This window comes from Leptodactylus fuscus, chromosome 4, assembly GCF_031893055.1.
Source record: "Leptodactylus fuscus isolate aLepFus1 chromosome 4, aLepFus1.hap2, whole genome shotgun sequence".
NCBI classification, from domain to species: domain Eukaryota; kingdom Metazoa; phylum Chordata; class Amphibia; order Anura; family Leptodactylidae; genus Leptodactylus; species Leptodactylus fuscus.
In genome coordinates, this window is record NC_134268.1 from 35,385,254 (window position 1) to 35,404,037 (window position 18,784).

The window sequence follows — 18,784 nt, forward strand, 5'->3', positions numbered from 1 at the left end:
ATGAATACAGTATAGCACTACTTTTTATGTTTGCGGTATAGCAGTACTATCTATGTGTGCAGTATAGCAGTACTATCTATGTGACGTGTGCAGTATAGTAGTACTATCTATATGTGTGGTATAGCAGTACTATCTATATGTGTGGTATAGCAGTACTATCTATATGTGTGGTATAGCAGTACTATCTATGTGTGTGGTATAGCAGTACTATCTATGTGTGTGGTATAGCAGTACTATCTATGTGTATGTTATAGCACTAGTATCTATGTGTACGGTATAGAAGTACTATCTATGTATACAGTATAGCACTACTTTTTATGTTTGCGGTATAGCAGTACTATCTATGTGTGTGGTATAGCAGTACTATCTATGTGTGTGTTATAGCACTAGTATCTATGTGTATGGTATAGCAGTACTATCTATGTGACGTGTGCAGTATAGCACTAGGTATGAAGTATTAGCACTACAATTGTATTTATAGTCCCTTTGTACAGTAATGCATGATAACACTTACTTACACCTTTGTATTACTCCAGCTCTGGCTGACCCTGTATCTAAAGATCCTGCCCAAGTGTCTTGTTGCCACATCCCTCTGGTCATGCCCAACCACACTTCCCCAGCAATATAACATCATGGCAGGGGATGCAGGTGCTGTCACAACCTCTATGGTTTTTAATAGCATGTAATACTAGAAAGCAGCTCCCTCCCTATTGCATCAGTAAACTGACAATGATATCTCCATTTTGTGTGACAGAGGTGACTGTACTGCTGTGATCCTGGGATTAACCTCAGCAGAACCTCCCGCCGGAATCTGCCGGGATTATCACATGACACTAGCCACATCATTGGATGCGAGAACGTAAATCACTTCCAGCACTTCTGGCCCAACATGTAACATTTCACCACTTCCTCTGGGGACCTTTTTGAGGTCTGTGGTTGCAATTTCAGGACCAACGTACCACATATTAGGAACGTCTACAAATCCTTACAGAGTCATCTCTTGCGACCTTTTCCCATGGAATGTCTCTGGTCGCTTTGATCTCGCATCCTTAAGATCATGGAACGGAGCTCATGAAAGACCGCAGCTAAAAACGCGGCTCGTGTCACATGAAGTACAACAAGATACAGGACATGTGTACATACCATACGTGCTCGCATGTCAATATTCTCCTGGAGCCAACACCAACAAAGAACACACCACAAACAAGCAGAAACCGCCCGAAAGTTAATTCATCTTCATAGAGTAAATTCTAGACAATCAATCAATGTCCTAGAATATCCTGCCATGTCATAGAGTACGGCGACATGGGTGAAGTGAGGTCTAGGCTGAGGCAGGGGCTAACCAGGCCTATAGGCTAGGGATAAGTAAGGAGCACGTTCCAATGTCTGTCTGTAATGGGAATCTACGCGGATACTAACCTGATAGTAATAGAAAGAAAATGGAGAAAACCAGGAGTACATAGGCTATAAATGATGGGTGCAACATGGCCGACGAATGCTACACCAGGGAACTCCCTCCACAGTGAATACATACACTCACCGGCCACTTTATTAGGTACACCATGCTAGTAACGGGTTGGACCCCCTTTTGCCTTCAGAACTGCCTCAATTCTTCGTGGCATAGATTCAACAAGGTGCTGGAAGCATTCCTCAGAGATTTTGGTCCATATTGACATGATGGAATCACACAGTTGCCGCAGATTTGTCGGCTGCACATCCATGATGCGAATCTCCCTTTCCACCACATCCCAAAGATGCTCTATTGGATTGAGATCTGGTGACTGTGGAGGCCATTGGAGTACAGTGAACTCATTGTCATGTTCAAGAAACCAGTCTGAGATGATTCCAGCTTTATGACATGGCGCATTATCCTGCTGAAAGTAGCCATCAGATGTTGGGTACATTGTGGTCATAAAGGGATGGACATGGTCAGCAACAATACTCAGGTAGGCTTTGGCGTTGCAACGATGCTCAATTGGTACCAAGGGGCCCAAAGAGTGCCAAGAAAATATTCCCCACACCATGACACCACCACCACCAGCCTGAACCGTTGATACAAGGCAGGATGGATCCATGCTTTCATGTTGTTGACGCCAAATTCTGACCCTACCATCCGAATGTCGCAGCAGAAATCGAGACTCATCAGACCAGGCAACGTTTTTCCAATCTTCAATTGTCCAATTTCGATGAGCTTGTGCAAATTGTAGCCTCAGTTTCCTGTTCTTAGCTGAAAGGAGTGGCACCCGGTGTGGTCTTCTGCTGCTGTAGCCCATCTGCCTCAAAGTTCGACGTACTGTGCATTCAGAGATGCTCTTCTGGCTACCTTGGTTGTAACGGGTGGCTATTTGAGTCACTGTTGCCTTTCTATCAGCTCGAACCAGTCTGGCCATTCTCCTCTGACCTCTGGCATCAACAACGCATTTCCGCCCACAGAACTGCCGCTCACTGGATGTTTTTTCTTTTTCGGACCATTCTCTGTAAACCCTAGAGATGGTTGTGCGTGAAAATCCCAGTAGATCAGCAGTTTCTGAAATACTCAGACCAGCCCTTCTGGCACCAACAACCATGCCACGTTCAAAGGCACTCAAATCACCTTTCTTCCCCATACTGATGCTCGGTTTGAACTGCAGGAGATTGTCTTGACCATGTCTACATGCCTAAATGCACTGAGTTGCCGCCATGTGATTGGCTGATTAGAAATTAAGTGTTAACGAGCAGTTGGACAGGTGTACCTAATAAAGTGGCCGGTGAGTGTAGATGGATGCAAGTAGGGGACGCATCCAATGGAGCACAGGGCAACGAGAACGCTCCAACAAGAAGGACATTATACAAGTGAAAAAGATAATATAATATGTCATAGATAATGGGAACCAAATGAAAGACTAAGGGACGGACGTGCAGTCAGGACAGACTTCCCTATACTCAGGGCATAAGCTCGGAGGGTCTTGTCCGATGGGTTTTCATACAAGAACTCCTATTCTTTTGCTAGGATGAAGGAGGACACAACAACCCCTGTGAGTGCTCTCCTTTTTTGCATTTCTGGCCCCCATGTTATAGGCAGGGAAGTAATGCACAGGTTGGGCTGGGTTCACATGTACATAGGGGTCATCGCTGCAGAGTCCATCTAAAATCAGAGGAGAGAAAAGTCCCACATGGACTATAAAACTGGTATACACCTGACAGACACTCCGTGTTCTCCATCTTTTGGGTCTTCATGTGCACTTGAACGACAGAGAACCTGGTGTGAACCTAGAAACACATCCACAATGGTGTCCGCACAATGTCAGGCGGGTTCTGATATTTCTGTCCAGTCTTTAATAAAAATCCTTCTGTTCTCAGGAAGTTAAATGTCTGGCAGCAGCTGATACTCCCCTGTCCCTGTAAGAACACATGTACCCTCGGCTGAGCCGACTGAACAAGTCTATGGAGGGATGGAAAAGATGGCTATCAGCTAAACCGGCATTCACTGGACAGCTATATATCATACATGTCAGTGTCAGGAATCACTATAAGGAATATTTCAGTGTCAATGACTTACAATAATATAACGCACCCCTGTCCTGCTGGCTCCGTGTTCAAGTAAAACGCCCAAAACTTCCCCATTATGTTATTTTAAGCCGTTTGTGACTGGGACATGTACAATGCATTGCTGGAGGTTTTATCATCTTATTACTATGCGGTTATAAGGCAAAGCTCACATATGACGTACACGCCTGAAGAGCTGGCAGCTTATAGATGATAGACAGATAGATAGATAGATAGATAGATAGATAGGAGATAGATAGATAGATAGATAGATAGATAGATAGATAGATAGATAGATAGGAGATAGATACATAGATAGATAGATAGATAGATAGATAGATAGATAGATAGGAGATAGATAGATAGATAGATAGATAGGAGATATATAGATAGGAGATAGATAGATAGATAGATAGATAGGAGATATATAGATAGGAGATAGATAGATAGATAGATAGATAGATAGATAGATAGATAGATAGATAGATAGGAGATAGATAGATAGACAGGAGATAGATAGATAGATAGATAGATAGGAGATAGATAGGAAATAGATAGATAGATAGATAGATAGATAGATAGATAGATAGATAGGAGATGATAGATAGATAGATAGATAGATAGATAGATAGATAGATAGATAGGAGATGATAGATAGATAGATAGGAGATGATAGATAGATAGATAGATAGATAGATAGATAGATAGATAGATAGATAGATAGATAGATAGATAGATAGATAGATAGGAGATAGATAGATAGATAGATAAGCTGTACTGTATCAGTCTGGAATATGTTACCACTACACAGCACAGGGAAGTATATAATAAATGATAGTCAGATCTTGAGACGTTACCCAGCAGACTGATTCCCAGGCGGGACAGGCCTTGTCTTAGTCCTTCTCCTAGATTATCAGGCAGTTGTCGTCTCCATTCCTCTTGCCTGTTGTAATGTTCTTCATCCAGAGACAGGCGGTCCATGTTCCTCGCCAGACTTGTGGCCAGGTTAGTGAGTGACGTCAGAGTACCTGAATATAATGAGGACAATTTATTTTTATTTCACCTATGAAAACCTCTGACACTAATTACAGTATATAGGTATAGAAAGACATTGTATGGCGGCACGTCCCCTACTCGCCCACTAGATGTCACTGTCTGCACACTTTCCCCTGCTCTATATGACATATGTATCTGACATTCAGCTGCAGGAGGACTCAGCAGCCCGGCCGGCCCGGGTAGGATTTCTCACAGCCCACAGGAACACTGAAATATACTTAACGTTTCCCCATTTATCACGTGCAGCGGGATCTACAGCCAGCATCACATTACTCCTGAGGGGGGTGTCAGTACATCGCTTTTGGAAGGCTCCCACAGAAGATGTATATAAGGATTTGCAATATATTGTGGATGAGTATCATATACCCATGGAAGCTTAAGATATAACCTTTTTATGAAACGACACAATGTAATGGCGCTGGTATGTGGGGGATTTTCTTGCTATATGACCACACAGAAATATTAATATTTCTCTACTTGTGATTTATTCATTATTTTTATTACCGCTTCACTCCGTGGAAATGAAATCTCCTCCTTGGCAAGTTCTAGTAATAATTTCTCATCGTAGCCAGGAGTGAATATGAAATATATGGAGCGAGTGTTATCATGTGGACCCCAGAATCCAGCCATGGATCCAGAGCCTGCCCCACATAATCCTATTCCTGGCACTTATACATCATATATTTGGGCCATAATGACTTCATTTATAGGACCTCGGAGGATAGAGGCGGCTGCCCTGGCACGGCATGGATTTGGGGACACAAGTGCAGGGCTGGGGACTGTTTTTAATGTAAAATTCTGGCATATAATGATTATGATAAGAATATATATATATATATATATATATATATATATATATATACACATGCACACACTATTTATCTGAACGCACGTCCACCCATACTGTATGATGGAATTAAAGGGATTTTTCTAGGACTATGATATTAATACCTGATCCTTAGGACCCACCCTCAGTATTGGATTGGTAAAATGCAACGCCGTTACCCCCTGCTGATCAGCTCTATGCTTGGTTGAGCTCCACTTCCTCATCTTAGGCAGTGACATCACTTCCATTGGTCAAATGGCCATGCTGCAGTTCAGTCCCATTAAAATGAGTGGGGCTGAGTTGCAATATCAAGCCACTGTACAATGAATCGAGCTACACTTGGTAAATAGTGAAGAGGCCGAACACTGCAGCCCCATGAATCAGCTGATCTATGAGGGTTCTGGGTGTCAGACCGCCACAGCTCTGATATTTATAACCCACAATATTATAGCCCTGGAAAACCCTCTTAACATGGTGCATATAAAGGAATAGGTGGGAAAAGTAACTCCAAGCTGCGCCTCTGATATATACAAGGTTGGAAAAGATCAATCTCAATCAAGATCAATACCTGGAGTAGAGAAAGTCTGAAGGCGGACTACAGATGCCAGCTCTCCAGACCTCTGCCCCCTTGTTCCTACATAATGACATAAGTCAGGAGAAAGTCTGACCTCTGGACCGCTGTCCCTTTCATACTGATGTATTATATCAGCCGCAGCGGGGATCTACAATGGTCCCTGCCGACTCTACTGCAACTACTCTAACACATCAGTGCAAAATGATGGCGGTCAGGAGATCAGCCTGTCTCCCACCTGCTGTCAGTGTCATTATACGGTAGCAAGGAAGTTTCCTGCAGTCGTCCTACACCTCCACCAGGGGGCACTCTGGGGTTATTGCATTGTGTATGGACACTATGGGGGCATTATACTGTGTGGAGGCACTAAAGAGATCTCTAATTGTATAAATGGGGAACAAAAATACTGGGTACGGTTCAAGGGGGACTGGGAGGATTAGAAACACATCTCCATATATGTAAGTACTAGACACGTTCAGCTATTGTTGCCATATTGGTACAGGCAACGTCTACTCATTGTCCAGATAATATCTGTAGAAGACATATTGTGACCTACCTTTAGAAATGTGCTTTACGAAGGATGTGGTGCCCCTGGAGACGCCGCTCACAAAGGCCCCTGGACCTCGGGTGAGACCTTCATAGGGGAGTCTGAAGAAGTCAGCAATGCCGTTCCCTATGCTCCGCACCAGACTGGCAGGACTTCCCAGGATTTCTAGGGATCCAACCACCCAGCCTAAGGGGAACATATGTTTGTGGATGGTAAGAAAATGGTCACAGAAAAAGTACAGAAAGAGAATAAGCAGAATTATTACGTAGCACAATGAAGGAATAGTAAGGGAAAGAACATAAAGTACAATAGAAAATACATAATAATAATATAATATATATAATGTATCAATGCAGTGATGTAAGGCAGGAGGGTGCCCCGGACCTGCACAGGTAAGCAAGGAGCGGCCACCATTTGTCTTTGCACCCTGAGGTCACTTCTTATTGCTATCCATTTCCCCACTAAATTTATAAGATGAGGACCAAAGCACCAAGAAGTATCCGCTCCTCTCAAGTGTTCCTCTAGTTGCTCCTTAAAGGTTTTTGTTTTTTTTCCACTACTGACACATATCCCCTATACACAGAATGGGGTAAGTGTATGATCATGAAAGGAGGCCCCACATTAAAGGAGTGTTGGAGCGCATATATCACCACTACTTCATTCACTTCTATGGGACTGAAGATGATCAGCATTCTGGAAATCCCATAGACGTCAATGGAGAAGTGGCCAAAACGGTGCATCTCTGCTCCATTCATTTAGGACCTTCAGCGACCCCTGTTCTCACCAAAAGCTATTGTGTGGATAGGGGACAGGTGATAGTAGTGATAAAACCACTATAGGGAGCAGACAGTGTACAGTATACACAAGTGTCTCTCTGACCATCAAAAAGTTCAGGGGGATGGTCCCCAATGTACCGTATATATGTATATAGAAGATTTTATTGCAGCAAATGCAAAGCTACGTCCCTTTCTCCCATCTATCTATCTATCTATCTATCTATCTATCTATCTATCTATCTATCTATCTATCCCCTATCTATCTATCTACCTATGTATCTATCATCTATCTATCTATCTATCTATCTATCTATCTATCATCTATCTATCTATCTATCTATCTATCTATCTATCATCTATCTATCTATCTGTCTGTCTGTCTGTCTGTCTATCTATCTCCTATCTATCTATCTATCTATCTATCTATCTATCTATCTATCTATCTATCTGTCTGTCTGTCTGTCTGTCTGTCTATCTCCTATCTATCTATCTATCTATCTATCTATCTATCTATCTATCTCATATCTATCTATCTATCTGCGGTGTAAAAACTGGTCGACTCTTCTGGGACGTCCTAATGACAGGAACCTCTCTCGTCACCCAGAAAATATAGAAATGCTGACCAGGAATGTGAACAACTTGACACCGATAAGTCATATCAAGGCAATAGTTATGTACTGAAGCTACCGACTGACTGGCTGATCACCATTGGCTGCAGAAATACATGTAGGTCTTACATTTCCCTGCAGCACCCTCTGCAGGATAGAGGTTGTATTACATGCTGACAATTCAAATGAATGGTGATTGGGCATGAGATGCTGTCTGATATACAGTCATGGCCAAAAGTTTTGAGAATGATACAAATATTAATTTTTACAAAGTCTACTGCTTCAGTTTTTCTAATGACAATTTGCATATACTCCAGAATGTTATAAAGAGTGATCAGCTTAACAGCAATTACTTGCAAAGTCAATATTTGCCTAGAAAATCAACTTTATCCCCCAAAACACATTTCAACATCATTGCAGCCCTGCCTTAAAAGGACCAGCTAACATCGTTTCAGTGATTGCTCCATTAACACAGGTGTGGGTGTTGATGAGGACAGGGCTGGAGATCAATTTGTCATGATTAAGTAAGAATGACACCACTGGACACTTTAAAAGGAGGCTGGTGCTTGGCATCATTGTTTCTCTTCTGTTAACCATGGTTATCTCTAAAGAAACACGTGCAGTCATCATTGCACTGCACAAAAATGGCCTAACAGGGAAGAGTATCACAGCTAGAAAGATTGCACCTCAGTCAACAATCTATCGCATCATCAAGAACTTCAAGGAGAGAGGTTCCATTGTTGGCAAATAGGCTCCAGGGCGCCCAAGAAAGACCAGCAAGTGCCAGGACCGTCTCTTAAAAGTGTTTCAGCTGCGGGATCAGGCTACCAGCAGTGCAGAACTTGCTCAGGAATGGCAGCAGGTAGGTGTGGGTGCATCTGCATGCACTGTGAGGTGGAGACTCTTGGAGCAAGGCCTGGTCTCAAGGAGGGCAGCAAAGAAGCCACTTCTCTCCAGAAAAAACATCAGGGACAGACTGATATTCTGCAAAAGGTACAGGGAGTGGACTGCTGAGGACTGGGGTAAAGTCATTTTCTCTGATGAATCCCCTTTTCGATTGTTTGGGACATGTGGAAAACAGCTTATTCGGAGAAGACGAGGTGAGCGTTACCACCAGTCTTGCCTCATGCCAACTGTAAAGCATCCTGAAACCATTCATGTGTGGAGTTGCTTCTCAGCCAAGGGAATCGGCTCTCTCACACTCTTGACTAAAAACACAGCCATGAATAAAGAATGGTACCAGAATGTCCTCCAAGATCAACTTCTCCCAACCGTCCAAGAGCAGTTTGTTGATCAACAATGCCTTCTCCAGCATGATGGAGCACCTTGCCATAAAGCAAAGGTGATAACTAAATGGCTCAGGGAACAAAACATAGAGATTTTGGGTCCATGGCCTGGAAACTCCCCAGATCTTAATCCCATAGAGAACTTGTGGTCAATCATCAAGAGACGGGTGGACAAACAAAAACCTACAAATTCTGACAAAATGCAAGCATTGATTGTGCAAGAATGGACTGCTATCAGTCAGGATTTGGTCCAGACGTTGATTGAGAGCATGCCAGGGAGAATTGCAGAGGTCCTGAAGAAGAAGGGTCAACACTGCAAATATTGACTTGCTGCATTAACTCATTCTAACTGTCAATATAAGCTTTTGTTACTCATAATATGATTGCAATTCTATTTCTGTATGTGATAAAAACATCTGACAAACACACATAAAAACCAGAGGGCAGCAGATCATGTGAAAATATAAGATTTGTGTCATTCTCAAAACTTTTGGCCATGACTGTAGATCTGTGCCCTGTCAATAGAGGGGGCACCAGCAACATACGCACTTGTAGGGGCCAATATGCCCAACAGGGCCCACAGAAAGGGTTTCCCTTTGTGAAATATTACAATGTGGCAGCTACAGACGTAGTAAACGCTTCTTATGAGTTTTTCCAATCTTTTCTGCAGGTTCTATAAGAAGATTCTTTCCATATACGTATTTCTGATATAGTTACAATCGTTCCATCGCTCCTTATCTCCGGGATGTTCATCTGATAGATCCCGCAGACCCCAGCCTCACATGAACACTTCACATCTCGGTGCAGAGTACTGTCCTGACATGACATGACCACAATACATCATTCTCCTTGGATGGCTGCGTGCTGACCTCAGATTTTTATGTTCCCTAGTTTCTGCCCCTGAACGGTTGATAGCTCATCAATGTGCATTATATGGGAGGAACGTGAGACAACTCCATCCATTTATGACAATTACCAGAGAGCGGTGCCGAGGAGCTGGACGCGCTACCAAGGTCATTTCTGTGCGGTGATGTGATATTCACCACTTCATTCCACATCTCTTCTGGGAATCAATTTATCAACAGTTTACAGTACAGCTGGCCCGCAAATAATGGTTTCCCCTTAAAATTGACACTTTTCTCTCTCTTGTAATGTGATCATATTTTGGCTTTGGACAGGCTCGTCTTCTTCTTCTTCATCGTGCAGGATCCTGGTCTCCAATGTATTGTCCCATCAACTTTAGCCTAGCAATGGTGTACACTGCGCTACGAGAAACTGGCGCAGGACGGGGTGCGGACAGGGGAGATGATGAACTGCATGAGGACTGAAGAGCGGAGGGGTCGGGATAGTTACTTATTGCTAAAACATGCAGAACTGCTATCAATTTAACATCTTTACAACTGGCCGGGACTTTCTTTGATTATATATGTAGTTCATCTGTCTGTAGACGTGTAATAACACTGCTGTCACTTGTTTATTACCCCGGGAACATTATTATATCTGTACGTGCATATAAGGGCTCATGCACATTGATGTGGTGTATCCAGAGTATTAGAGAAGGAGGCCATAATGCTGCGTATACACCATGCCCTGAGTATATAGCTTGTAGTGTATACAGTATATCAAACATAAAGGTATCAGTCACCTGACACAGGCCAAATAGTATCCCTTTGACTTCTGTTGGGCCACTATATGTCACTATGTTATGTCCATACCACTCCTGATTTGGGATGATCTTGTACCTGTGCCCAACAAGGTGTATGGACTGTATTACAAGTGTCACTTGGTAAGCGCTGCATTGAAATTAGATTTATATGATGTTTTTGCTGTATGGAATGGTGTAGACAACTATATACTATTCTATATATGGGTCAGAAGGAGTGATGTCTCTTATTAGGAAGGGGGCTACCTCCCCATAGATGACACTAGGACCAAATCCCTCTTTTTCACCAATTTCCTCTTACCCAGAATATTATTCTATATAAAGAAGATAGAAAACTTCAGAAATGGGTGATGTACGGCGCTGTAAGATTCTCCTGACCTATATCTCTGCTGTACACTGTAGTACAAGGCAGTGTGAATACTCTCTCATTCTTCTTAATAGGGGACTGCACTGCCCCCTACTGTTTATACCCGGAGATATTCTCTATAGAGATGCCCAGACCCAGTTTTCTATTTCTCACATTTTGGTCCTTGTCGGTCACTGAGATTCAGTTTTCTAGCGTATAATGTATAACAAGTCTCTATTTTTTGTGCCATACTGGTCTTTGTGCATAAAATTGCAGTTTACTGTCCTAAATGATCCCTAAAACCTACACCTGCTACGAGTGACATAGAGATCAGTGCTGGTGCACGACCTGGCAGATGGTGCACCTGGTTTATGAGGAGGTATAAATGTGGTGCGCCCTCTGCTGGTGCACCACATATCTCACCCCACAGACTCTATTGGAAACTGTGATGGCCTGAAAAATCGGCAGAGGAAAAACTCGTACATTGTGGAATTTTTCCTGCGCCGGTTTCAGTTTTAAAACAGTGGACAACAATGGACACCGTGTGTTAGGCTAGGTTCACACTAATGTTCAGATTTCCATCCTTTGGGTCTGAATTGGGACCTGAAAGACAGAGACCCTGTCCACTTTAAGGGGTTGTCCCATCTCTAGGATCCTATCTATACTGCTAGCTTATGTGGATTTAAGACTTTTCCTAAATACATTGCTTCAGCAAAACTGCTTTGTTTGCTCATCGCCTGAGATTATTCACTTTATTTTTTTATACTGCGTTTTGACCTGGGGATGATCTTATCTCTCCGCCCAGGACAAGTGATGTAGCTCCCTGCTCTCAGATAGAGGAGGGGGAGCTGAGTGCTCGGGCCTCGGGAGCAGCTTGTATTTCTGAGCTCTATATCTCCAGCTCTTCCAGTTATCAGATCTTCTAATTGCATTTTGCTGATTAGGGCTGAGACAGGGAGTCTGTTACCTTTGTATGTAACACAGACCTAAAACTGAGTTTATTGCAAGCTGATTCTTGGTCCTGTAGCATGTAAATTTGGGATTCTCATCACCTATCAAATCCAGCTCTGCTACATCAGCTTTATATTGTGCATCTTCCAGTGATACTGTGCTAATTTATTTACAACCATCCCTCATTACTGACTGCAAACATGTACTACCATGAAGAGAGATAGCAGAGTTGGCTTTGCCTTGGAGACAGCAAGTGAAACCCCGCCCACAAATGCACCGAGAAAACCAGGAAGTGAACAGAGCATACAGCCTGCAGGTTGGTTAACAGGTGAATTGGGAATATCCCTTTAAAAAGCAGTTACAAAACTATATAAATTATAATGGGGTCTGCAGAGTTCCCGCCGGTTTTATACTGAAACTGGTGGAGAGAAAAGTCATCCGTGCAGGACTTTCCTCTCCTCTGACTTTAAACGAACGGATTTTGTGGCAGTCTTCTACGCAAGTGTGAATCCAGCCTTACCGTTACACCTGTCCATTGTTCTGGTCCTCCTACAACCCAGTACAACGGTGAGAAAACGCTAGTTTAATGTTAAGGATAATCAACGTAATAAAAATGTGTAATTTCAAAATCCATATTAACCCCACTGTGAAGAGATCCAACACCACTCTGTAGATATATATATATATATATATATATATATATATATATATATGCACAGCATGGAATTGCTTTTAGCTGAGCGCACTATGTTGGAAGGAGGACGGTTTTCTCCAGGAACCTCATATTTCACTGCCAGATAGCTGTTTTATTTCATCCGCATGTGTGTTAAGCAGTGACATCTTCCCGCTGATTAAATCTGTTACCCCTGGTTGCAGCAGATTAGTTTTGGCAGGGTCACCCTAGGATGGATATGACCGGCGAGGACGGAGCCTATCCTGGTGCTGTAGGGCACTTCAGCGCCTCACAAAGCCCTGTTCACACATGTTCCAAGAGCTGAGCTGTCTATTAGGCAGTGCAGGAATGTATCTGCTTTGGTCTTAGACAATTCTGCCTCATTAGAGAGCTGGCATGTACACCGCGTCTGCTTAGTGTCAGCCATGTTAGCCATCCCCACGTCCTGCGGAGACTTCTTTATTGGGATCTCTTGTTCTCCGCAGCAGACAAAACCATTAGATGCGATGAGCTCACGTTACACAACTATCTTAATGTACCGCTGGTTTTTATTCCGCAACTGAATAATTTGTTACAAATTGCTTTTAGTTTCTTTCCTTTTTTCTTTTTTTCTTTCACTCTGGCCATAGACACTCCTGTAAAACCTCATATATCAGGCTAAGATGGGGACCAAGTAGCTGTCACAGACGTCTTAAAGTAACACTGCGGGCTGGAGACATGGGCTGAAACGCCAGGGCCATGGATCAGCGACAACTCTGCAGCTGTCTCGTACGAGTTAACTAATGGAGCTAAAAACATAAAAGTGATCAATGGGGGGAAATGAACGACCTGTGACGGCAAGGAGGGGGGTTATTCTGGGGGCGCTCAGTTACACTCAGGTATGACTTATTTGGAGGTGACAGTCAGGATTCAGAATCTGCTGTTATAATATTTGGGATCGCAATATTGATCATGTACCCTTAAAGGGATTGTTGAGCTGTTAAGGACACCTATACCTTATGAACAGGTCAGGGGACAAGTGTCTGATGCAACGTTCAACAGTATTGATAGATGTTCCTCAGAGTTTCGGCGCAGCCCTCGCTTTGTCGTCAGACATTACAGTCCTGGAGGTCTCTGACAGTTCACAGTCTTTCCTTGGGGTAGTCCTAGGACTTCAAGGCCACAGGGACCAATGTGGTGGATACATGATAGGACTACTATCCACCGGCCAGGGCTCCTACAAGCTTCAGTGCACTACTAGACGCATTGGTGTCAGAGTCAGCGCCCTCTTACAGTCTGGGGGGACATGATGAATTTTGTGATGATTGACAGATGAATAAACCCTCAGTCACTGCGTCTTTACACGAGGCAACAACTGTGAACATCAGTTACACAAACGAACAGTCGTCCAGACAAATATCACCTCATGTTAAGGCCTCTGCCCCATTGTAACACCCTACATGGTAGATGGGGGCACCCTAATGATTTCACATTGAGGTCCACCTGCTATAACTCATACCTGTCTTACTTTTCTTCCGGCCATGCCCCCTGAATGTGCGTCCGGGCATCTATTGGCGTATTGTCCTGGCAAACGTACATATATATCTGGAGCTATTTGAATGATTTCTTTTCCCATGAGCCTTTGCATTGAGGCCATAGTATCACAGAGGTAGTACAATATAATCTTATCCTCCGGTATGACTGACGTTCCAGCCTTATAGTTGTGTCTTATAGGAGTAGCATTGGTTCCCTTATAGTTTAGGGATTACTGCTGCTTTAAATGACCGACAGCCCCGGTTCACCAAGATTTCCCATTCCGCTGCGGTGTAAACAGCTCCAGTCCTGTGGTTGCGACATTTTCCCGTTATGTCTGTGATTCATTCCTTCAATACATCTGTTCATATTTTTAATAGAAACATATTTGCTTGTAATGACTTTACTGTAAGCTGCAGATGAATACTAGTATTATGGCCATATAATATAATGAGCAGGAAGTCGCCGAAAACACGAAGAATAATTGCAATATGTATAATAATAAACAGAATTAGGGGACGGCTGGAGGCGGCGGTGTGTGACAACATCGGTGGTTTGTGACTACAGCTGCTGACAATGTGCTATATATTCAGTGTGATCTGGACACGTCTGTTAGATGGGAACGTAAGATGCTTTCCTACCCCAAAAATACTTTCAGATATGCCCATTTTGAGCACATTTGTATAAGCACCGCCCACTTTGGGGACATTTGTATAAGCACCGCCCACTTTGGGCACATTGGAATAAGCACCGGCCACTTTGGGGACATTTGTACAAGCACCGCCCACTTTGGGGACATTTGTATAAGCACCACCCACTTTGGTCCCATTTGTATAAGCACCGCCCACTTTGGGCACATTTGTATAAGCACCGGCCACTTTGGGCACATTTGTATGAGCACCACCCACTTTGGGGACATTTGTATAAGCACCGCCCACTTTCGGGACATTTGTATAAGCACCGACCACTTTGGGGACATTTGTATAAGCACCGCCCACTTTGGGGACATTTGTATAAGCACCGCCCACTTTGGGCACATTTGTATAAGCACCGCCCACTTTGAGTCTTATTCATTAAGGATTTAGATTAGGACAGGTCATAAACTGAAGATCGGTGGGGGTCCAACACCCGGGATCCATGCCGATCAGCTGTTTAAAGAAACTGCTATTGATACTGATTGCTGCAGCCTCTTAACAGGAAACCAAGCACGGTGCCGTCTATTGGTTTAGTGGTTGTGCTTAGTATTGCAGCTCAGCCCCTTTATTTGAATGAGACTGAGCTGGGACAGATGCAGTGATCAGGGAATGCCACCTGTTACTTCAAACAGCTGGTCCGCAGCGGTCCTGGGTCTTCAATGAATGACCTATACTAAGGATAAGTGATCAATTAAAGTCTAGAAAACCCCTTTAATATAGGGTCACTGTTCATCTTTTGGAGAGTAGCTAAAAAGAGTGTCTCTCACTCAGGATGACCCATACTGCCCTGTACTACACAGACAGCGCATTGATTAGAAGGAACATTGTGGAATGCCTAATTTCTCCTGTGGGGGTGCTGCAGGCAAAACTAAACATTTACATATTATCCAGTAGAGGGAACACTTTGTGACCAGGTCATGTCAAGGGCCCGCTCTAAAAAGTAGAGATAGTCCAAAATGGAGAACCCCTTTAAATAAAACACAGGCTTGTGATACAACAGAAGTTTTTTTTTTCACTAATGTTGGCAATTATAACAAAGTAAGCGGAGAAGGGGCGAGCAGATTTAGCTACTGAGATGGGCGTTACGTCCTTTAATCTTTGGAAACCTCGCTGTGCCATTCCACAAGTATGATTATCCAGAAAAGAGGAAGAAAAAAGCTGAAGGTATTAGAAACCTGTCGTGTCTGATCAGCCATCAAAGTGAATTCCATTAATGTGTGTGAAAATCAAGGTTTACCATTAATTGGATCAGTGACCCATAAGTGGGCCCGGTGCGGCCCCGCTAAACATAATACTCCGCTAATTAAGGACATTTCATGACCATTGATCTCTGGGTACTACACGCCTGTCAGGTCAGCTCCAGTCACCGCCAACCTTGACATCTGTGAACAGAGCCATCCCCAATACTCCAGGGTGTAAACGTTACACTCCATCCCTAACATATTAACTGGGGATTAAAGGGGCTGCCGCAAGTATGTTAATGAAGAGAATCTGTACATGATCCTATATCAGGTGACACGGCCGCGCTCACATGGACGGAGGCACATCCCAAATCTGCTTCATTCTACACATAATACAAGGTTAGATTACATATATATACAGTATCTGTGTCTGTTTGTCTATCTATCTATCTATCTATCTATCTATCTATCTATCTATCTATCTATCTATCTATTTTAATGTCCTGTTCTTGTCTTAAACGGATTTTACCACTAAACGCTGGAGAGAGTTCTCGGGCAGCAGTGGGGACGCTCCCATCGCCGTTTGGGCGCTGGGGCCCGCCCCCATTGCTGTGAAAGAACTCATTTGCATACCGGTAAAAAACGGGATTTCTAAGGAACGGCGCCACAGAGACCATGTCTAAAAGTAAGAGACGAATAGCCTTTCTAAAGGCTATTCCGACGTCTAAAGCAGAAAAAATAGCTATTTAGTGGTAGAATCCCTTTATATTATTCATCACCATTCAGACACAGACGGGCAGTCATTCTGAGTTATTAAAGGGGATGATTATTCAGGACGGTGATATTGATTACTGCGGCTTCCTCACTACCTACCAAACACAGCGCCATACACTGAGTAGTGGCTGTGGTTGGTACAGCAGATCAACTCCATTCATTTGAAGGGGACTGAGCTACTGCATGGAAAACACACGGATCCCATAATAATCTATTGGGTCCGTGTGCTTTCATTGCTCACCTTTTTGTAGTGCCTTCAGTATTTCGTTCGGGGGACCCCAAACGGACTCTCCAAATGGAATACCGAATGCAGATGTGAACCAAGGCTTAGTTTTCTTTCCAGAAGCCATGAAATGCGGGACAATCACATGATCAGCTCAACTAATCACTGGCCTTAGCTGTGATATCAACATGTGCAACACAAGACCAGCGGATGGCGATTTCATTTCTTAAAAGTACTGACAACCGCTTTAACATAAAAGTTCTACAATCTGATACTGAAATTGTCACTTAAAGGGAGTGTCAGCAGAACCCGGCATATAAACCCATCCTACCCTGCAGATTGATAGGATAATGTCATCTGAATCAATCAGTGTTTCCCTCTTGTGAATCTGTGTCTGTATCATCATTATTGTCAATATGTGAACTAGCTCTTTGGAGCAACAAGGGCGTTGCGGCTTACCTCTGTGGAGCAATGACAACACTCTTAATGTTCCAAAGAGCTTATCTGTCTATTGACAATAACGGCAATATCTCAGGAATGGAGTGACTGATTCACAAGGGGGAAACTCTGATTCAGGTGACCCTAACCTATCTATCTGCAGGGCTGGGTTCTGGTGATGGTCTCCCTTTCAGGAAACTGGAGATGAAAAACATGAACACTCACCTGCTCTGAAGAGTGCACCGGCGGCATAGTGCATTGCTAGGGCGTGTATGAGCTGTCTGGCTGTGGTGAAGATTGGCCCACGCTCAAAGATGGAGAAGGACAATGGAGTGTGGTCAGAGGCAATGTACAGCTTCAGAGACGCATGGATGCTAACCAGAAGGTTAACTGGTTGTACAGTCAATTTCCTGAGCTTAACTGGACTAACCAGGGCTGAAGCATGCTGTCGTACTTGATCCGGCAGTATATGATGAAGCTTAGATCCAACGTGTTTGACTTGACCTTCCAGCAATTTGTTATCTGGGAGATACGTATCAAACAGCGTCTTGACATAGTAGACGAATGTGTCCTCCACGTAGAGTCGGGATGGCCTCAAGTCAAAGCTCAGTTCATTCAGATCACAGACGCCTTGTTCTAAGGAGAACGTGATGAAGAGCTTGAAGAATGAAGTCTCCTTGTATTCTTCCAGCTCCTTGATAGACATGAGCAGGCTGCCAGCCTTTGGCCATCTGGTGCACTCCATTTTCTCCTCTTGACAAACCAGAACAGGGAAATGGAAATTGGACTTATTGTAGAGCTGATTGTCTATCTGTAAGTCTCCGCAATACACGTCCAGGCTGTAAAACATGGGTATCCCGGAGGTGAGCTCTGTCTGCATCTCCTGGCAGGGCTGTCTGAGATAGCTGGTGACCGGGGTGAGATGAAGGAACACGTTGTCCAACGTCACCCGCAGGAGTTCTGATGAAGCTTTATAATTCGTGATGTCGTCGTATAGGCCCAGGCTGAGCTCTGTGATAAAGGCCTTAAACACAATGCGCTGACACTGAGTCCTAGGAAAAATAAAAGTCAATACGACCACATACAGATAGGTATATAGGGATAGTCTTAAAATGACAATATAAAGTCTTTCA

The 18,784-nt window shown here is 43.6% G+C and overlaps 1 protein-coding gene across 1 annotated transcript in view; it reads right to left on the reverse strand.

Annotated features, from left to right (window-relative positions):
* VPS13B (vacuolar protein sorting 13 homolog B) overlaps positions 1 to 18,784 on the reverse strand; it is a 705,368-nt gene that overhangs the window by 15,383 nt on the left and 671,201 nt on the right. Inside the window, exons 56-58 of the mRNA XM_075270303.1 lie at positions 17,877 to 18,703; positions 6,535 to 6,711; positions 4,383 to 4,553 (exon numbers count right to left, since the gene is read on the reverse strand). Of these exons, the coding sequence (XP_075126404.1) occupies positions 4,383 to 4,553; positions 6,535 to 6,711; positions 17,877 to 18,703 (1,175 nt within the window). The remainder of the gene's footprint in view (positions 1 to 4,382; positions 4,554 to 6,534; positions 6,712 to 17,876; positions 18,704 to 18,784) is intronic.